The sequence below is a fragment of the Ursus maritimus genome, unplaced genomic scaffold (genome assembly GCF_017311325.1).
Source record: "Ursus maritimus isolate PB19 unplaced genomic scaffold, ASM1731132v1 scaffold_33, whole genome shotgun sequence".
In the NCBI taxonomy this organism is placed as follows: domain Eukaryota; kingdom Metazoa; phylum Chordata; class Mammalia; order Carnivora; family Ursidae; genus Ursus; species Ursus maritimus.
Genome location: NW_024425897.1, coordinates 4,959,684 through 4,982,073, shown reverse-complemented (window position 1 = coordinate 4,982,073; position 22,390 = coordinate 4,959,684). Strand labels below are relative to the sequence as shown.

At 38.8% G+C, this 22,390-nt stretch overlaps 1 protein-coding gene across 2 annotated transcripts in view; it reads left to right on the top strand.

The window, feature by feature from the left end:
* Nucleotides 1-22,390, top strand: part of SEH1L (SEH1 like nucleoporin) — a 28,336-nt gene that overhangs the window by 1,270 nt on the left and 4,676 nt on the right. For both annotated transcript variants that reach the window (XM_008702114.2, XM_008702115.2), the window contains exons 2-7: nt 2,589-2,639; nt 4,932-5,078; nt 11,621-11,832; nt 15,602-15,700; nt 20,896-21,036; nt 21,989-22,146. In XM_008702114.2, the coding sequence (XP_008700336.1) occupies nt 2,589-2,639; nt 4,932-5,078; nt 11,621-11,832; nt 15,602-15,700; nt 20,896-21,036; nt 21,989-22,146 (808 nt within the window). The remainder of the gene's footprint in view (nt 1-2,588; nt 2,640-4,931; nt 5,079-11,620; nt 11,833-15,601; nt 15,701-20,895; nt 21,037-21,988; nt 22,147-22,390) is intronic.

Genomic DNA, 22,390 nt, shown 5'->3' with positions numbered 1-22,390 from the left:
CCCCCCCCCCCCCCCCCCCCAGCCCCTCTCCTCACACACACACACTCGCTCTCTCAAATACATGCATACATAAATTCCCTTTTGAAAAATAATATCGTCAAATCCATGGAGTAACTATAGCGTTGTAATTACTAAAAGGTTTAAAATCACTTAAAAATTTTTTTAAGTGTGGCAAACTAACCATCTTTAAGTATATTTTATAGTTAAATGGCATTAAGCACAACATTCCCATTGTTGTGCAGCCATCACCACTCTTCATCTCTGGAACTTTCTTTTCATCCTAAACTAAAACTCTACACAGTGATTTCTTCCCCACTGCCCCTAGCCCTTGGTCACTTCTAATCCTTCCTTTATAAATTTGACAATGCCAGATAATCTCATATGAATGTAACCATACAATATCTGTCCTTTTGTGTTTGGTTTATTACATTTACCATGATGTTTTCAAGGTTCATCCGTATTTGTAACATGTATCGTAATTTCATTAAGGTTGAATAATATTGGGACGTCTAGGTGGCTCAGTAGGTTAAGGGTCTGCCTTGAGCTCAGATCATGATCCCAGGTCCTGGGATTGAGTTCCCAGTCAGGCTCCTTGCTCATCAGGGAGCCTGCTCTCCCTCTGTCTACCGCGCACGCCCCCTATGCCTGCCGCTCCCCTTGCTTGTGCCAGTGTGCTCTCTCTCTCTGACAAATAAAATCTTAAAAAAAAAAAAAAAAAAGATTGATGGGCACCTGGGTGGCTCAGTTGTTAAGCGTCTGCCTTCAGCTCAGGTCTTCATCCCAGCGGGTTCGAGCGCTACATCGGGCTCCCCGCTCAGCGGGAAGACTGCTGCTTCCTCTCCAGCTCCCCCCTGCTTGTGTTCCCTCTCTCGCTGTCTCTCTCTGTCAAATAAATAAAATCTTAAAAAACTAATATTTTGTTGTATGTGTACACATTTTGTTTATCCATTTATCTGTCCACTTGTCAAATATTGCATTAACGTCTGTTATCTGAATATTGCCAAACATTTTTTCCTTATCTGATTATTATTGAATCTTTTAATCTATTTTGTAGATTTTGTCTGTCAGAAGTACTGTTGCGATGAAAATCTTCATTACTTTAGCTTTTCATGTGTTTTCAATAATTTTCTTTCTTTTTTTTTTTTTAAGATTTTATTTATTTATTAGACAGAGATAGAAACAGCCAGCGAGAGAGGGAACACAAGCAGGGGGAGTGGGAGAGGAAGAAGCAGGCTCATAGCAAAGGAGCCTGACGTGGGGCTCGATCCCATAACGCAGGGATCATGCCCTGAGCCGAAGGCAGACGCTTAACCGCTGTGCCACCCAGGCGCCCCTCAATGATTTTCTTAACCTCATTCAAGTAGAGAAACTAGTGAATATTTTAAAAGCTTTTGTGAATAATTGGCAGATTGCCTTTTCCAAGGTTCTACTATTTTACACTGCTAGAGTAGTAATTTGATAGGATCATTATCCCTGATAGGCATTATTATTTTTTCTTTAATTTTGTAAATTGTGGTAAAATACACATAACATAAAATTTACCATTGTAACCGTGTTTAAGTGTATAGTTCAGTAGTATTAAGAACATTCATATCTTTGTGCAACCATCACCACCATCTATCTACAGAACTTTTCATTTTGCAGAACTGAAACTCTGTACCCATTCTCCCTATCATCACCCCCTGGCAATCCCCATTCTACTTTCTGTCTCTATGAATTTGACAACTCTAGGTACCTCATAGAAGTGGAATCATACAATATTTGTCTGTTTTGTGACTAGCTTATTTCACTTAGCATAGTGTCTTTTGAAGTTTGCACATGTTGGAAACTGTGTTCTTTCTTTTTAAGGCTGAATGATAAGCAAAATGTAGTTCTTCAAAAATTTCTTCCCTCCTTCCCTTCAAGACTGAATATGTATTGTAAATACTACATTTTGCTTATCATTCATCTGGCAGTGGACTTGGGTTGCTTCTACATTTTTGCTGTTGTGGATAATTCTGCTATGAATGTGGGTGTACAAACACCTCTTTGAGACCCTGCTTTCATCTCTTCTGGGTGTATACCCAGAAGTGGAATTGCTGGATCATGTGATGATTCTATTTTTCATTTTTTTGAGGAATTTATCATTTCTTCCTTTTTTTAAAAAAAGATTTTATTTATTTATTTGACAGAGGGAGAGGGCACAAATAGGGGGAGCATCAGGCAGAAGGAGAGGGAGAAGCAGGCTCCCCGCTGAGCAGAGAGCCCCATGCAGAGCTTCATCCCAGGACCCTGGGATCATGACCTGAACCAAAGGCAGATGTTAGCTGACTGACTACTACAATTACAAAACTTGACTGCAACTGTAATTGTCTCTGTTACCTATGAGAGCATAGATTCCTTGACCCCTCAGTGCTCAGCCTGGTGCCTGGCACTCCCGAGGTTCTCATTAGTATGTGACTGAATGTTTACTTATTGGTGGTTATTTTGTGAATTTATGTTCACTTCTTTTGCCCTAAGACTGATGTTAATGTTTTTAGTGTTAGCGTTAATGTCTTCATGTTTGTAGGAATATGTGGGAATAAAATATGTCTTTTATTTTTTTATAGGTCTGGGATAAAAGTGAAAGTGGGGATTGGCATTGTACCGCTAGCTGGAAGGTTAGTATTTTTACCGTGCTTTTAAAAAAATTCAGATGTTTGCTATTTATTTGGTATCATCAGTGACTTGCTATCATCTTTGAGAAAATCGTAAAATGTATACTTCTTTTCCTAAAGTATCTTATGTTTTTAACTATTAAAGTCACAAAAATACACTTCAGAAAATTTGAGAGTAGGAAAATGTGCAATTCCATAGCGTTCTAATATAACTTTTTAGCATTTAGTATTTATTACTTACTTTTTTCTTTGCATATATATTTTTTAAGTTGGCTCCACGCCCAGTGTGGAGCCCAGCATGGGGCTTGAACTCACGAAACTGAGATCAAGACCTGAGCTGAGATCAAGAGTTGGACAGCTAACTGACTGAGCTACCCAGGTGCCCCTGCATATTTTTAATTGTGATATTTTGTGCAAGTTCTGTTCCTTTTTTAAAAAACAGCTGTACTCAGAATTTTACATACCATTAGAGTCATCAATTTTAAATGAATAGTTCAACAAATGTTAGTAAATTTATATACTTGTGCAGCTGTCACCACAGTCTAGTTTTAGAACACTTCCATCAACCCTGAAATTGCCCTTCTGCCTCTTTGGGGTCAATCCCCATCCCCACCCAAGCCCTAGGCAACCACTGAACTGTTTTCTGTCTCTGTACTTTTCTTTTTCTAAACATTTCATGTAAGTGGAATTCTACAATATGTAGTTCTTTATGTCTGGCTACTTTCCCTTTTCCTTGTGGTTCATTCATGTTGAGGTATGTATTAGTAGTTTGATCTTTTATAAACAGTTCAATGGCATTTACTACATTCACAGTGTTGGTACAACTACCATCTCTGTCCAGTTCCAAAACTATAACACTCCAAAAGGAAGCCCTTATTTCTTGCTTTTTTTAGTTTAACAACTTAGTTCATAAATACTTTGGTAGGTTTTTAAAGCCTCTTAAAAAAATAAATATATCAGTAAAACATAAATATACCAGTAAATATACCCTGTTTTGTTCAACTGATGATAGCTAATACAGTTGTTTCCTTTTTATTTTGATGAATATCTCTGCGTAATCTTTATTTCTTAGTTTAGGTTGTGCTTTACTGGAAATCTAATATTTAACAAAATCTCACTGCTCTAGTGCATTTTTTACCTGATAGCTTGTATAAATAAGAATTAAAAGTGAGACAAAAAGACTGGACAAAACAAAGGATAAAAAATAAGGGTGCAAAGTATACCTTTGGATGACATATTTACCATGTAGAAATTACACAATTACAAAAGTGTCCTGAGATTATTGAGTGTAAAAGTGTTAGATATACAGAAGCGTAAAACAAAGTTGATTAACATTTTTGGTGGACGTTTAGATGCCATTAGTGGATGCTTGTTGTCATACTGTGTCTTTACTGGAAAGCACAAATGAAATTTTATGGATGTGAAATGCTTTAAGACCTATCTGTTCCCTTTTTTTTGTTTGTTTTTTGGTCAACATGAAGAATTGAAGAATAGTAATTTGGCATTTTTCAAATATTAAAGGTAATGCTACTGAGCTTTAAATTATTTTCTCAGAATACAAGGATTTGGGCCTCTCTAAATTTGATCACTCATTGCCTCTTTTCCTGGAATAGTTCACTGTCTAGCCAGGTATCGGAATCATGTAAGTGTTTTATTGCTACAGTTTCTATGTACTGTTAGGCTTTGGAAGCCAATAATTTTGATTAGTCTTATTTATTTTGTTAGATTCTCTCCTGTAGAGAGAATTTGCAAGTAAAAAAAAAAAAGGTGGACTGGTAGATATTTTTTTTAAACCTTGCTTAGGCTAAACTCGGAAGCAGGGCTCTGTTAGCACTGTAGGAGGTCAACTTTATCCGTCTGGATTTTTCTTTATTAGTAGAATGTTAGAAAGACTTGACTCCAGAAGCCCATAATCCTAAATAGAGAATATCTTCTAAAAGTTAAAAATTTCGGGTGCCTATGTGGCTCAGTCGTTAAGCATCTGCCTTCAGCTCAGGTCATGATCCCAGGGTCCATGGGATTGAGCCCTTCATCTGGCTCCCTGCTCAGCGGGAAGCCTGCTTTTCCCTTTCCCACTACCCCTGCTTGTGTTCCCTCTCTCAAATAAATAAATAAAATATTTAAAAAATAAAATAAAAGTTAAAAATTTCTAGAATTTATTTAAATGTGAAATTAGCTTTCTGCTCTTACTGGAGTAAAAATATCTGTGCTGTTTCCTCAAGTAAAATTTTATATGTGTGAAATATGAGTAAAGTCAGTTTTTTGTTTTGTTTTGTTTTTTTAATAATTCCTCAGACACATAGTGGATCTGTGTGGCGTGTGACATGGGCCCATCCTGAATTTGGACAGGTTTTGGCTTCTTGTTCTTTTGACCGAACAGCTGCTGTGTGGGAAGAAATAGTAGGAGAATCCAACGATAAACTTCGAGGACAGAGTCATTGGGTGAGACATTTGTGGGTTTTCAGGGGTTGGGAGGGCAGAATGGGGAGAGGGGTGCATGAGCACCCTTGTCAGTCTTTCCAAGAATGCTTCAGGTACTTGAAAAGATGTTACCACTTCTCTCTATATTTACCAGTTCCATTTTTTTCTCTTCCATGTTTTTCTCTTCCTTGTTTATTTAATTTTGTCTTGGGCCTGAAGTGGTATAGAGGAGCACTCATGGCATTGTTTAATTATAACTTTCATGATGAATCTGTAGTATTTGCTTTGTCATACAATGAGTGCCCTCTAAAAATCCATTGAAAAATTGTTTTTTCTCTTGTGTGGTTACCTTTGCTTTCTTATAAAATATGCTCTTCTTATCTGCTTCTGCTATTTACTCTAGCTCTTCCCTGATTGGATGTTCGAATTTTAACAAGAGTATAGTGTGTGTACTGGTCAAGTTTCTTATTTATAAAGTGAGAGAATTGAACTACATTACCTTTAAGACCCATTCCAATATTTTCTTTTTTTCCCCTCTTTATTTCTTGTAATAGATAATCCGGTACAAGGTATAAAGTGCAAAATGTACAAATGAGTGTATACAGTGACTACTTCCTCCTCCTTGGCCGCACAGTTCGTTTCCTAGAGGCAACAACCATTATAAATTTTTTCTGTATTCTTCTGGATATATTCTGTGCGTTTTTAAGGATATAAATACAGTGTTTTCTTCTCTGTTCCTAACAGTCCTCTCCACGTTTCTTCCAACACTAATGCTTTTATGTTATCAATACTGCTCTTTTTTTCTGCTGTGTTTTATAAATTGTAGAATGTACATATTTTTCATGTTAACTGTAAGTGTATAGTTCAGTAGCATTAATTACATTCACAATGCTGTGTATACATCACCAAATCTGTATCAAAACGTGATCATTCCCAACATAAGCTCTTTACCATTAAATAGTACCTCCTCCTACCATTCTCCCAACCCCTGGTAACCTCTGTTCTGCTTTTTATCAATTCGACTGCTCTAGGTACCTCATACAAATGGAATCATAAAGTATTTGTCCTCTATGTGGCTTATTTCACGAAGCAGAATCTTTTCAGGTTCCATCCATGTTGTCACATATATCAGTTTCATTCCTGTTATGGCTGAATAACATTCCATTGTGTGTATATCCCACATTTTGTTTGTCCATTTATTTGTAGATAGACAGTTGGGTTGTTCCTACCTTTTAGGTATTGTAAATAATGCTGTAACTGAACTCAAGGGATTTGCCACTTGGGGTGCATCAAATTGAACACAACCCAAGAAAGTGTTGAAAGTAAAAAACATTTTATTATTTGTTACAAGTAAGGAGATGAGGAGATAGTTGTCAAAGCACTGTCTTGCATGGGGTTGGTACAGGAAGCTTTTATTAAGTATATAGGGGGCAGGGACAGGGAGCTTGCATAAATACTTTGGTTCAGTTGCACATGCCTAGCATGTCAACATGCTAGTGTGTACATCTGTGTTCAAAAAATGGCAGAAAACTCCCCCCACAGAAGATCTTAATATAATGAGCTGCAGGTTTGGGGCCTCTGTGGTGTCCTCAGCTCCAGTACAGCTCGAAGTGGCCCACCTAAGGAACTATCAGGTGAAAACACCTAGTTGGGGGTCTCGTTGGTTGGAACTGTTGGTTCTTCAAAACAAAATATATTCCTTCCCTGCTTTTGTCCCTTCCCTTCTTCCCCTTTGCTGACAGCTTTCAGCTTTTTTTTTTTTTTCTTTCTTTCAGCCTTCTTATTTGAGTAACTTCCCCATCGCATCCTAGCTAACTGACATTGCTCCTATGAACCTGTTTGAGATCCTGGGTTCAATTCTTCCGAGTATGTACCTAGGAGTAGAATTGCTGGCTCATATGGTAGTTCTATGTTTAACTTTTGAGAAACTGCTGAATTATTTTCCAGAATGGCTGTACCATTTTATATTCCCACCGGCAATGCACAAGCGTTCCAGTTTCTCCACATCCTTGCCAATGTTTGCGGTTTTTGTTTTTCCATTGTAGCTATCTTAGTAGGTGTGAAATTTTGTAGAGGGTTTTTTTTTTTCCATTTCCCTAATGGTTTTTGATGTTGAACATCTTTTTATGTGCTAATTGGCCATTTATATATCTTTTTGCAATGTTTTGATTATAAGAAATACATTTTTCATATGTATTTGGTCTTCCTAACACAGTTCCTGGCTTACAGCTCCCAGAACCCTTGGAATTTTCGAAAGGTTGAAAGTGATAAAGTATCTTTTGTTACGTTAATGAGGTGATTTTTGAAAAGTGCCTAAGGATGGGGGCTGGTTGCCAGTGGGGCCAACCATGTGATTAGATGGCTGGAACTTTCAGTCCCACCCCCTGACCTCTGGGGAGGGGAGAGGGGTTGGAGGTTGAATCAGTCACCAATGGCCAATGTGTTACTCCGTCATGCCTCTGTAATGAAGTCTCAATAAAAACCCCAGAGAACATAGGTTCAGAGGGTTTTTGGGTTGGTGAACATGTGGAGATGTGGGGAGAGTGGGAGACCTACAGAGGGTGTAGAAGCTCCTCATGCTTTTGCCCTTACTTTACAATTTGCATCTCTTCATCGGGCTATTTCTGAGTTATATCGTTTTATAATAAATGGCTAACTAATAAGCAGACTGCCTGTCTGCAGTTTGAGAGCTGTTCAGGTTTCTGAAGTGTGGGAAGTCTTACAGGATGGAACCCTTAACCTGTGGAGTCTGATGCTATTTCTGGGTAGATAGTGTCAGAGTAGAGTTGAATTCTTGGACAGCCTGCTGCTATGTGAGAATTATTTGTTGGGGGGTTATCCCCTCTCTGACACCCCCCGAATTGGAATTGGTACCAGAGTCCTTTACTTTTTTAGGGGAATATCTATTTAAATCCTTTGCCCATTTTTAAAATTGGGTTGTTTGTTTTTTTTGCTGTTGAGTTGTATGTAGTTCTTTATATTCTGGATATTAGTGCCTTGTCAGGTAGATGATTTGCAAATATTTTCTCCCATTCTGTGAGTTGCCTTTTCTCTCTCTTGACAGTGTCCTTTGATGCACAAAATTTAAAAATTTTCATGAAGTCCAGTTTATTTTTTTTCTTGTTTCCTGTGTTTTTGGTGTCATATTCAAGAAATCATGGCCAAATCCAATGTCATAAAGACTTTCCCCAAAGATTTATATTAAGAGTATTAAAATTGTAGCTTTTTTTTTCTTCAAGATTTTATTTATTTGTCAAGAGAGTGAGAGAGCTTGCGCGCACAAGCAGGGGGAGCAGCGGGCAGAGGGAGAAGCAGGCTCCCTGCTGAGTAGGGAGCCTGTTGCGGAACTATGACCTGAGCCCAAGGCAGACATTTAACCAAGTGAGCCACCCAGGCATCTCTAAAATTTTAGCTCTTACATTTAGGTCTTTTGTTCATTTTTACTTAAGTTTTGTGTCTGGTGTAAGGTAAGTGTACAACAACTTTTTTTTTTTTTTTTAAAGTAATCTCTAACCCCCAGTGCACAAACTCATGACCCTGAGATCAAGAGTCACATGCTTTACCAACTGAGCCAGACAGGCATTTCCAACTTCATTCTTTTTTATGTTAATATCCAGTTTTCCCAGTATCTATTTATTTATTATTAACATGTAATATATTATTTGTTTCAGGGGTATACGTCTGTGATTCATCAGTCTAACACAATACACCGTGCTCACCATAACACATATCCTCCCCCAGTATCTTTTACTGGAATTACTGGAATGACTGCTCTTTGTAGAGGCGGCTTTTAGGAAGTAGGCTTGAGCAATGGAATGTAAAGCAAGGCTGGGTACAAACAGGCCCATAAAGGCCACGCATCTCAAAATATCCATAGGCCTGAGCTAACCAATGGGCTACTTACAGCCTGGCACAGTTACCAAAAAAGGGAGAATTCCAGAAGTCCCCATACCTCCTTATCTTCCTCCTTTAAATACAGGCCCAACCAATGCCTCCTAGCAGACAGTTTCTATGCTGCCTGCCACTCCCTTGCTATGTATTCGGTAAATATCTATCTCCTTTGTTTTGCCTGGGGTGAACCCTTTTACTGCCCATTTTTCAGGCTTCTACCCAATTGTATTGCCCCACATTTAGGGGGCCCCCATCCAGTTGGAAGAGACACCACAGCCTTTCCCCTTTGAATGGTCTTGGCATCCTCATTGAAAATCAGTTCACCATATATAGTGAGAGGGTTTATTTCTGGAATGAATTTTGTGCCATTGGCCTATGTGTCTTTCCTTAATGCCATTTTCATTTTCTTTTAATTACTCTAGTTTTGTAGCTTGCATGTTATTCACAGTTTTACAGTGTTTTTTTTTTTTTTTTTTAAAGATTGATGGTTTAAGTAGTCTCCACACCCACTGTGGGGCTCTAACTCACAACCTTTAGAATTAGAGTTGCCAGCCATGTGCCCTTACAATTTTTTTTTTTTTTAATGTTGGGAGGGGTTGATCTCATTGCCTTTTCCCTAGGGCCTCCCTATGGCAAACACCTGCTTGAGTGGAGGAGAGAAGGGAAATGTACATAATTGGAGGGAGTTTTCTTTTTTTTTTTTTTTAAAGATTTTATTTATTTATTCAACAGAGAGAGAGACAGCCAGCGAGAGAGGGAACACAAGCAGGGGGAGTGGGAGAGGAAGAAGCAGGCTCATAGCAGAGGAGCCTGATGTGGGGGTCGATCCCGTAACGCTCGATCCCGTAACGCCCTGAGCCGAAGGCAGACGCCCAACCGCTGTGCCACCCAGGCGCCCCTGGAGGGAGTTTTCTAACAGTGATAGGTCAATTAGTATACTGTAGGTTGGGTTGAGGAGTAGTGGCATAGAAAGGATTTTTATTTGAACTTAGAGATAAAGGTTTCCCCCACTGTATATGAACGTAGGGCATTCTTGGGACAACTTTTGTAAGCTTAAATGGCATAAAGTAGAGAATCAGTTAGTACTAACTTACATGGAAAAATTTTTGAGTGTCCCTGAACCAAAAAATAACCTCTTTTAGGCTTTTCTGATGCCTTAGGACACACTTTGCTAATGTTTGTACAGTATAAATCAAGATAAAGCACAGGTGCTTGCAGACGCAGTTCAAAGCTATTGAGGCTGGATACTGAGATGCCCTGTAGTTCCCAGGGAAGGAGCTGGGTGCTGCCATTCTTATATATAGGGTGCTTGCTGCCTCTGTAATGACTTGCAAAACAAATGGTGAATGCTGTTTTCTCTTGTTGCAAAAGCAAATATCCTCTTCAGATTTCTTTTGGTTAGCGAAAAAGGTACTAAAGTAGGTCTTTGTAAAAGCAAAGTGGCGTAACATAAACCTTTGAAAAGCAGGGGACATCTGTATATTTATTTGTATTTAGTTAAATCAGCTGTCGTTAATACATTTACTATTTCAGCAGTTGTATTGGTATTGATTATTCAGTGGTGTTTATAGACAAAACTTTGCAAGGATGCAGTCTTTGGAGTTTATGTGATGTTCTTCTAATATTGAGACTCCTTAAGATGTATTTTAGTAACGGTAGACAGGAAAGTGCTGATTTCTGAATTTTGTTGATATTTTCAGTCGTAAATCTAGATGCCAGAAAGTAGCTTGAACATGCTCTGCTGGCATTCTGTAATTATCACAATGCCAGCTTTGTACCATTCTCTTGGTCTCTAAAACGCCTTCTCTTAGAGTGGATGGTAGTGATCCAAGTAGGGCTAACTGGCATTTATGTTTGAAGGAAGAAGTTGCATGCTTTCCATTTTACTGTTAAAGAATCTTAAATCATTTAATTTACGCCTTGCAGCATACTTTGTGAGACAAAACTACCTATATTAAAATTCAAACACTTTCTAGTTTAGTGACTGGTCTGCTTAAGGGAGAGAACTTACTCTTAATAAGGTTAAATTTTCTAAGGCAGACTTTATTCTACTTTAAAGGGAATAATTATAGATCACGAATTTATTATGGTTTTCCAACTGTCTGGAGGAAATTGAGACCCACGTGGTTTTTTTGTTTGTTTTGTTTTTATTTTATTTATTTTATTTTTTAAAGATTTTATTTATTTATTCGACAGAGATAGAGACAGCCAGCGAGAGAGGGAACACAAGCAGGGGGAGTGGGAGAGGAAGAAGCAGGCTCACAGCGGAGGAGCCTGATGTGGGGCTCGATCCCATAACTCCGGGATCACGCCCTGAGCCGAAGGCAGACGCTTAACCGCTGTGCCACCCAGGCGCCCCTGTTTTGTTTTTAAAGATTTTATTTATTTGATAGAGAGCCAGCGCGAGAGGGAACATAAGCAGGGGGAGTGGGAGAGGAAGAAGCAGGCTCCCAGCAGAGGAGCCCGATGCGGGGCTCTATCCCAGAATGCTGGGATCATGCCCTGAGCCAAAGGCAGACGCTTAACGACTGAGCCACCCAGGCGCCCCTCATGTGGTTTTTAAATAACATTTCAAGGTTATATACCTAGTAAAATGGCAGTGTGATTTTAGAGCCGATGTTCTTTCCACTCTACCATCCTTTCTTTTTGTATATAATTTTTTTTTTTTTCAGGTTAAGAGGACAACTCTAGTGGATAGCAGAACATCCGTTACTGATGTGAAATTTGCTCCTAAGCATATGGGTCTTATGTTAGCAACCTGTTCGGCAGATGGTATAGTAAGAATATATGAGGCGCCAGATGTTATGAATCTCAGCCAGTGGTCTCTGCAGCATGAAATTTCATGTAAGCTAAGCTGTAGTTGTATTTCTTGGAACCCTTCAAGGTAAGCTTACACAGAAAATCCGATACTGTAATCCTAGTAAAACAAGTTAGTAATTTTTAAGCTAAGCATTTGATAGTTTAATTTCCTTAAAATATTTTTCTTAGTCATGTTTATTATTTTTAAAAATATATGTTATGTAGAATAAAAATTCTCTTTAATCTACCCTCACCCTGTCATGTCTCTTGTCCCCTTTTTATTCCATAGGAGAAGCCAGCCCTTGTAAATATTTGGGTATGCAACTTTCTCGGCTTTTTGTATATACAAATACATGTTTAATGTGTTTTTAAACACACAGATACATGCCAACACACACGTGTATACTGTCAAGTAAAGGTAGATGGAGAACACGCAGACATGTGTAGATACACATTCTCCTTACTTGAAATTGGCCTTTTTCATTTACAAATACATTGTGGGTATTTTCCCGTGTATTAGTATATATATATAGTGTTACCTTATTTTTAACTGCTGTGTAGTGTGACTCTGACTATATCATAGTTGCTTTTTTTTTTTTTTTTTGAGATTTTATTTATTAGAGGGAGAGAGCATAAGTGGGTGGGAGGGGCAGGGAGAGGAAGAAGCAGACTCCCTGCTGAGCAGGGAGCCTGAAGTGGGGGTCGATCCCAGGACCCCAGCTGGAGTCATGACCTGAGCTGAAGGCAGACGCTTAACTGACTGGGCCACCCAGGTGCCCCTCATAGTTGCTTTCTATTAAATTATTTTTCAAAGTCTGAAGAATAATGAATCACATGGTAGACAAAAAATTTCAGGAGCACCTGGGTGGCTCACCCTCCCCCACTGTGGTCTCGTGTTCTCTCTCAAATAAATAAATAAAATCTTAAAAAAAAAAAAAGAAAAGAAAAAAAGGGGAAAAATTTCAAGTAATCTCGAAGAGTATAAAATGAAAGGTAAAAAGTTCCCCTCCCTGTTAAAAATGCTCTTAATAGTTCTGATTTTAGATTTTAATTCTGCTAGTTGCTATTATATTTTTATTTTATTTATTTATTTATTTTTAAGGATTTTATTTTTAAGTAATCTCTACACCCAGCATGGAGCTTGAACCCACAGCCCCCAAATCAAGAGTCGCATGCTCTCTGAACTGAGCCAGCCAGGCAGGCACCCAAGTTGCTATTATATTTATAAATGATTTACTTATGCCCTAGTTCTCGCTCTGTTAGCTTTAAACAGTACCCATACTCACTATACGAAAGATGAATTTAGCACATTTACAGTTTTCCATTTCTCAAGGTATGACTAGATAGATATCTTTTATTTTTCTTTTTAAGAATTTAAGTAATCTCTACACCCAGCATGGAGCTCGAACTTACAGCCCTGGGGTCAAGAGTCATATGCTCCACCGACTGAGCCCGCCAGATTATCTTATTTATGGGAATGTTAATGATGGTTTTTTAGTTATTGTGGTAATTATCATAATTTCAAACGATATATCCATTTTATCAATTTTTAGATTAGATACAGGCTCACCTCTTTCTTTTAAAACAAAGGAAATTAACTTACTTTGCTTCTACCTCCCATTCACCTATTTTCTAAGATTTTGTTACGTTGCTTATAACTGGCAAGGGGACAACTGAGTATTTTACTCCTTGTGGAGATATGAGATTCCCATGAGCCTTTGATCACTTTTTTGTCAACTGATAAATACTTAACCTTGTTTTATGAGTGTTTGTGTTTAAAGATACCTTATGTAGCATATGTTGCTGATTCTGCCAACAGGATTAAAACTCATGCCTGAACAAAGCTTATCTAAGACAGTATTTTCTCCATAAAGCACATCATAGCCTTCTTGCTAAGCTTAGAGACACTAGACTACACTTCAGTATCATGCTTGGGGATCATTTTAGACAGTGAAATAGTCAACACATAGCACAAAAATGCAAAAAGTGTGGTGGTAAATAGAGTGCAACACTTGTTTTCAGTGTGAGAGCTGAAATAAGAAGGCAGAACCTCACCTTGTTTGACCTCAGCATGGAACACATGGGTCAGATGACTCATTTTTTTGCAGAGCCGCTCCAGGCATGTTCATGAGTGACCATGAAAGCTCCCAAGTATTGGATTTTGGGGGTTACAAATTTTAGTAAGCAGGCCAGTTTACAAATAACCTGCAAATGATGAGGGTTGGCTGTATCTATTTTCTCAGAGATCCATTTGTATACCTTGGTCTTCATTTTCATGCATCTTGGTTTCCTTGTATGTTAGTCTTTGCTTATCTTTTTGTGGTTACGAGCAAAAGAGTAGTATTTATGGCTGGTAACCGGTATTGGTATTTTTCTCCCGTTAGGTGCTCTGTTTTCTTAGTAGCTCACTCTCTTACCTGGGGCTTGGATGAGTTTCAGCTGAGTAGGTAGAGTGTGTTGGCAGAATTTCCTTGTAGGGAGTGTAAACCAAGGGAATCAAGGGAATTGGCAGCCTGGGGTGCCCCTGAATTGCAGGAGGACTTGACTTTGGTGATGGAGCACTTTAATGTATTTTGTTCCTCTTGTCCCTCTCTCTGCCAGTTTTAGAGTGCTAGTAAAGCTTTAGTAATAAAGAACTAAACCTTTTTTTAAAATTACCACATTCTGTTTTCAGCTTTATGAGGTTGGCAGGTGACGGTGTCAAGGTCAGAGGTTAAACAAGGGGTCATGTTCATAGGGATATTACTTAATCTGGATGAGGGAGGCAAAAGAAATCAATATTGAGGTAATTAGGCATAGAAATAAAAAGAATAATTTAACCTAGAGTTCATTTCAGTAGAGTTCATTCTCTTATTACCATTTGCCTTTTTAAAAATGAAGTTGACCACAAATGAATCTAGAGAAGAGAATGACATGTGGGAGCATGCCTTCTTGAGGGGTGATCTTTTTCTACTTTTCTTTCTTCTATCAGGGTTTCTCCTTTTTGTATAAAGCACTTAAAATCCTTTTGCCATGAATCGGTCACCATAGGATTACGTCTCATTTCATAGTTAATGACCAAATCTTTCAGGAAGAAAAATTCCAAGACCTCTTGGTTGTCCTTTTTTTTTTTTTTAATCTGAATGCTTGAAACCTTTTGGGAAAAGAGCTGTTTTTTTTTTTTTTAAGATTTTTTATTTATTTATTTTAGAGAGAGAGAGAGTGCGAGAGAGATTGTGCATGAGCAGGGGGAGGGACAGAGGGAGAAGGAGAGAGAATCTCAGGCAGATTCTGCGGTGAGTGCAGAGCCTGACATGGGGCTTGATTTCATGACCCGAGCCAAAATCATGAGTCGATTGCTTAACCAACTGAGTTACCAGGCGCCTCAAGAATTACTGTCTGTTGGGGCACCTGAGTGATTCAGTCGTTAAGCGTCTGCCTTCGGCTCAGGGCGTGATCCCAGGGTCCTGGGATCAAGTCCCGCATCGGGCTCCTCCACTGGGAGCCTGTTTCTTCCTCTCCCACTTCCCCGCTTGTGTTCCCTCTCTCGCTGGCTGTCTCTCTCTCTCTCTCTCTCAAATAAATAGATAAAATCTTTAAAAAAAAAATTACTGTCTATTAGCAAAAGGATGGTATCATTTGTCCCCATGTTGAGGATTCTCAAGGACATAGCCTCCCAAGATGTGGCTGTGTCAGATGGTGTGGCAGGGAGTCTAGTCATGGTAGTGGCATGCTTATTTGTGGGTTGTAGAGCTGCTTGATGCCAGGTTTTTCTAATTCTGTGAATTAGATGTATATTAACTTGATAGTTATGTAAAATAGTTTTTTCTCTAATTTGATAATTATGTAAAATAGTTTTTACTCTTCATTTCCAGCTCTCGTGCTCATTCCCCCATGATAGCTGTAGGAAGTGATGACAGTAGTCCAAATGCAATGGCCAAGGTTCAGATTTTTGAATATAATGAAAATACCAGGTTAGTACTGCTTTGGTTTTAATTATTGTTCCAAATTGCATTTAATTTTTTAAAATGTTATTTCTTTCTTCACTCATTGAATTATGCATGATTCATTACATATTTACCAATTTGTGCTGTGCCAGGTTCTGTGCTAGGCTCTGATAATATAAAATTCAATAGTGTAGAGGAGAAGGTGACTGATTCTCCAGTATGTACCATTTCACTGGGAAAACAAACAAAAATAGTAAAAAGTGGTGATGAATTTTATAAACTGGGAGGATCAGGATGTTAAGGGCTTACTGTACCTGGGGGGAGAGGGCCAGGAAGGTTCACTCCAGACGAGACTTATAGGATGAGTAAAGGTTAGCCAAAGAGGGCAAAGCTTTCCAAATGGAGAAAACTACATATGATAAGGTACGTGAACAAGAGAGAACCAATGTATTTTTATTGTAGCTGAAACGTAATAGGCAAGAAGGAGTGTGGTGAGAAATAAACAAGGCTTAGGTCTATAAGACCTAGTGTTCCATGTTTAGGTTTTATTTAATGGATAATGTGAAGCCATTGAAAGGTTTTTAAGTTGGGGAATGATAGGCTTGGATGGTACTTTAACTCTTCGTAAGTATGGAAAGTATTTTCAAGGGCAGCAGTCCAGGTGGGAGATTATACTGGCTTTGGGATAGAGTAGTGACAATGGGGATGGAGAGACGTGGGCAATTGGAGAATAATTGAAGAAATGGTATCAATAGGATCTGATGACTGGATGTAGAAGGTGAAGAATGGGGGGAAAGCTATTGAGATGATCTTCAAGGTTCTGGCTTAATAGTTCAATAGATGGTATGTAATTTCTTGAAATAAGGACACCTGGAAACAAGACAGATTTGGGTAGAGTGTAGCAGCACGTGATGGAAAATTTATGTTGTGTCATGTTGAGATACATGCAACACTTCTGAGAGCTGTAAAGAGGTGCACTCAGAGTCTTAAAGGAGAAAGTAACACCCATCAATTAATCAGGTGGGCTTAACATGTGCTAGACAACAATCTTGGGTCTAGGAGTCAGATATTGGGCAGGGCCAGAAGCAGAAGAGAAGAACTATAGTCGTCTCCCTTATCTGTAGGGCATATGTTCCAAGACCCCCAGTGACTGCCTGAAACCTAAAATAGTACCAAACTGTATATACTGTATTTTTTTCTATACATACATACGTATGATAAAGTTATAAGTTAGGCAGAGTATGAGATTAACAATAGTAGCTAATAATAACATAGAAGAATTGAAATAATACACTATAAATAAACGTTATATGATACGCTCTCTCTCTCTCTCTAAAAATATCTTACTGTGTTGTACTCACCCTTCTTCCTGTGATGATGTGTGATGATAAAATGCCTACGTGATGAGATGGAGTGAGGGGAATGATGTAGGCATGTGACATAGTGTTAGGCTGAACTTCTGATGATACGTCAGGAGGCTCATCTTCTGGATGGCAGTTTCATCCTGGGTAACAAACCGTGGGAAGCAAGACTGGCTAAGGGGGGACCACTGTATTTTAATTCCTTTGGGCTCTGCAATTCAGAATGATAGTAGGGTTTTTGAGGGGTTCTTATACCAGCCCTCTAACTTCCCAGATTCTTGATTTCTTCGGAGAGTCTCTGAAGATTACACAGTGTTGTCCAGTAGAACTTGCTGTGCTGATGGAAATGCCCTGTGCCTGTGCCAGTTAATGTAGTGGCCACCAGCCACATGGAGCTGTGGAAGCTCAGTGTGGCTGCTACAGCTGAAGAACTGCATTTGTTCATTTTTATAAATTTAAATTTAAATAGGCACACGTGGCTAGTGGCTGCAGTATTGGCCAACATAGTTCTAGATTATAGGAACCTTCCTCGAACTTTTTGAGGCTTTTGTAACCTTTTAAGCTATTAAAGCTATGAACAACATTAATAGCACATTTTTTTAATAAACTTTTTTTAAGACTTTATTTATTTATTTGATAGAGAGATAGCCAGTGAGAGAGGGAACACAGGCAGGGGGAGTGGGAGAGGAAGATGCAGGCTCCCAGCGGAGAAGCCTGATGTGGGGCTCGATCCCAGAACGCTGGAATCACGCCCTGAGCCGAAGGCAGACGCTTAACGACTGAGCCACCCAGGCGCCCCTTAATAAACATTTTTTTAAGGTTTCATTTATTTATTCATGAGAGGCAGAGGGAGAAGCAGGCTCCCCATGGAGCAGGGAGCCCAATGCGGGACTTGATTTCAGGACCCTGGGATCATGAGCTGAGCTGAAGGCAGACACTTAACCAATTGAGCCACTGAGGTGCCCTATAAACATTTTCTATTTTTTATTTTTTTTATTTTTATTTTTTTAAAGATTCTATTTTATTTATTTGACAGAGAGAGAGATAGCCAGTGAGAGAGGGAACACAAGCAGGGGAGTGGGAGAGGAAGAAGCAGGCTCCCAGCGGAGGAGCCTGATGCGGGGCTCGATCCCAGAACGCTGGGATCACGCCCTGAGCCAAAGGCAGACGCTTAACGACTGAGCCGCCCAGGCGCCCCAGATAAACATTTTTTAAAAAAGATTTATTTATTTGAGAGAGAGCGTGCACATGCATGAGTAGGGGAGGGGCGAAGGGAGAGAATCTCAAGCATACTCCCCGCTGAGCACAGAGCGTGATGCAGGGCTCGATCCAGTGACACTGAGATCATGACCTAAACCAAAACCAAGAGTTGGAGGCTTAACGGGCTGAGCCACCCAGGTGCCCCTAATAGCATATTTTAAGGAGGCTTCATGAAGAGTTAATACTGTTAAAGTAATGCCTTTCAGCTTCAGCTGAACAGAATGAATTTGGAGGCATAAGTCTAAAATTTAAAAGGTGGACAATTTCTAAAACATAGGAGAATGAAAAGTACTTCATAGGGGCACCTGTGTGGCTCAGTCAGTTAAGCATCTGCCTCTGGCTCAGGTCATGATCCCAGGATCCTGGGATTGAGCCCCACTTCGGGCTCCCTGCTCAGCGGGGAGCCTGCTTCTCCCTCTCCCTCTGCCTGCTATTCCACCTGCTTGTGCTATCAAATAAATAAATAAAATCTTAAAAAAAAGAAAAGTACTTCATAAGTAATATTTGAGTAAAGGGATAAAGAACTTGGAGTTCTGAAAGAAAATACAGGGCAGATAGAAAGTACCTAAAACTTAAAAGAATTCAGTGATAAAGATAATCCAAAGGAGTCTCTTAGCTAGCAGAAGAAATCTAGATTTGGAGCTGGATTCCCTGTAATATTTCCTATAACAAGGAGCCTGGCAACAGAGCAGTTTTGGGGTTAGTTAAGTGGCTCACTTGGTGCAGTGATGACATCTAAGGTCTTGGTATTTTCCTTTTTTTTTTTTTTTTTTTTTCCGTCATACTTAGTGTGTTGGTGACAGCTCCCTCTTAGATCATAAGAGCATATCCAGGTTTTTGCATCCAGATGCAAAGAAGAGCATTTGCTTTCATGTCTCTTTATATTAGGGAGAGAGAAAATGTTGGGGAAGCATCTTACTAGGCTTTTTCATTGGGTCCCACTGGCCAAAATTGAGTCACTTACCATGCTTAAGCTGCAAGGGAGTCAAATAGCAAGTGCCTGGTATTTTCTACATATGGCCAGGAAGTGGCATTGGGTAGGTAGTGGTGTCTGTGTATGAGTGTGTTTGGGATTGACTTTGGAAGTTATCAGACCTTTTTTTAAGTTCAGTCATTTTTGGATTTTTTTTTGGTCTGGTTCTTTGAAGTAAGAGTTGTTTGAAGGTTCTTAGGTAGAGTGAACATGTTACATAACATAGAGGGTATGTGATAGTGGACTATGTAGCATCCAGTGATGAGTACCTAATTGATTTTCCTGTAAGTAGTAACACCATTTAGTACACAGGAGCCATTTGTCAAATTAACCAGTATTGGATATTTTTATTTCTGTTGGTTAATGAAAATATAAGAAAGATCTGGTCTTCATAGTGATACAAATGGCCTGCCTTTACATAGGTTATAAGGCATTTTCACATATTTTATGAAATTCACTAATAATCACCATATGAGTAGAGTAGGTGGCTTTTATATTAGCACCATTTTACAAATGAAGAAACAGATCAACGAAGTAAAATGATCTGTCTAAGATCAAACACGGGTCAGGACCACAGAGTAGAAGCAGCAAGGCTGTAGATTAGATTACTCCGGGTGGTCATATAGGGTGAGAAGAGGTCAAGGAGAGAACATTGCGGCATGTTCTAGCTTGGAGACATTTGAGAAAAATGTTGGGGTGAAAAGAACGCCAAGCATGGAATGTTGGGAACACCAGTATTTCAGAGGAGGGTAAGGTAGGTACCTCTCTCTAACTCCCTCTCTTACACACAGGGTTATGTACTTCACTTCTGTCCCTGATATTCAATGGATGACGTAGAAAGACGTAATAGAAGACTCTTATCTATTGTCGCCTTCATTGTTTTCTTCTCTCTTTGCAGATAGAGACATAGAATTGTAGGGATGAAATAGACTTTGGTATAGCTTCCTTTATCCCCACTAAAAAAAATTCCATTCCTCCTGTTACCAGCTTCATTTTTCAGTTTATACTCAAGTACTTAGGGAATTCAATTACCCTTTTCTTGAAATTAGATATTAATGGCTGATAAATCAGGATCTCATTCTAATTAAAGTTTTATTAAACTGTTCTACGCTAAACTTATAAAATCAAAGAAAGAAACCTGGGGGCTTTATTAGTTTACCGGGGTTGCCATAACAAATTACTACGAACTAATGTTTTAACACAGAAATTTATTCTCACAGTTCCGGAGGCCAGAAATCTGAAATCAAGGTGTGGTCAGAGCCGTGCTTCTTCCACAGTCCTTCCTTGTCTTCATGCTTCTGGTGGCTTCGGGAGGTCCTTGGCATGTGGCTGCGTAATTCCAATCTCTCCCTCTGTCTTCCCATGCCTTCTCTGTTTCTCCTTTTCTGTCTTTTATGAGAATGATCCAGGATGATCTTATCCTGAAATCCTTATTGTATGTGCAAAAACTCTTTTTCTGAATTAGGTCACCTTCAGTGTCTGGGGGTTAGGCCTTGGCCATACTATATACTGCAGAGGTAAACACTGCTTCATTGTGAGCATTATGAAAAAAATTGAGGTACCTCAATAATGTGGATTTTTTAAAATTTTCACTTCTGAAAATTTTAATTAAATTGTTTTTTCATTAGGAAATATGCAAAAGCTGAAACCCTCATGACAGTCACAGATCCTGTCCATGACATTGCCTTTGCTCCAAACTTGGGAAGGTCTTTCCACATTCTGGCCGTAGCAACCAAAGATGTGAGAATTTTTACATTAAAGCCTGTGAGGTGAGTTTTTGAAGCAATTACTAATTTAAAAATGCTCTTAACTCATGATTGTTTTCATTTTTGGAGAAGCGTGAAGAGACAACTGTGATCTGAAAAATGGATTCTTTATTGAACATTTTATCTATGAATTTATTAGTTTTGGGGTTGGGGAATTGAATAAAGACAGGAGATTTATGTTTTCTTAATTGCATTTTCTTTAGGTTGATACAATGAATTGGGTCCTCTAAATATAATTGGTACTCTAAATGTTTGAACAAATGAGAGGTGGCAGTTTACTTAGGGACAGTTAAATTAGCACGAGACATTCTTGTGAGTAACCTATTCATGCTTTAACTTTGTAATTGTGAGTTTCAGTTCTTTTCCTTTTTTCCTTCCTTTCCCCATTCTATTCTTCCCTTCCTACTGCTTTCCTTTTAAAATTAATTGTTACGTTATTTTATTTCTCAATCTTGTTGGAGGAAATACAATCCTCTTTTGTTTTTCTTTCTTTTTCTTTCTCTTTTTTTTTTTCTTTTTTAAGAGATAGAGTGGGTGGGTGGAGCCCCGAGGGGCAGAGGGAGAGGGAGAGAGAAAATCTTAAGCAGGGTCCACACCCAGCTCAGAATAGACACGGGGCGATCTTAAAACCCTGAGATCATGACCTGAGCTGAAATCAAGAGTTGGACCCTGTTGTTCCTTCCTTCCACGAAATAATCACTGAATAATTTTTATGTGGTAGGATCATGCCAGGTGCTGGGGAGTCAAATGAAGATGACATGGCCCAGCTCTCAATGAGTTAAGGTCGGGGGTGGGGGGCCTCTGGGAGGAAAGGTGGTGGTTGTGGATATGCACATTTTTATAAAATAATATGGTAAGTATGTGAGACCATTTGTATTTATTAAATTAAAACTCTGTGTGTGTGTGTATAAAATCTTTAATCAGCATTTCTCAGGAAAAATTTTTTTATTAATAGGAAAGAACTTACTTCCTCTGGTGGACCAACAAAATTTGAAATCCATATAGTGGCTCAGTTTGATAATCATAATTCCCAGGTCTGGCGAGTGAGTTGGAATATAACAGGAACAGTGCTAGCATCTTCGGGAGATGATGGCTGTGTAAGATTGTGGAAAGGTAAGATTTTAATGAAGGAATTGTTGCTCTGTGTTGCTACATCAGAATTTTCATTCAGAATTGTATATTCAGAAATATTTTGGAAAAAATTATCTTCTACAGTTACTTTTAAATTAATGTCTTAACATTAATTTGTGTTATTTTGAGCTTCCATCAGTTTATCTAGTTCATGGCAGTTAGGACTGATTGAATTGTTTTTAAAGTTTCCATGTGGAGCAAAGCAACTTTTAAAAGTAAAAGTAAT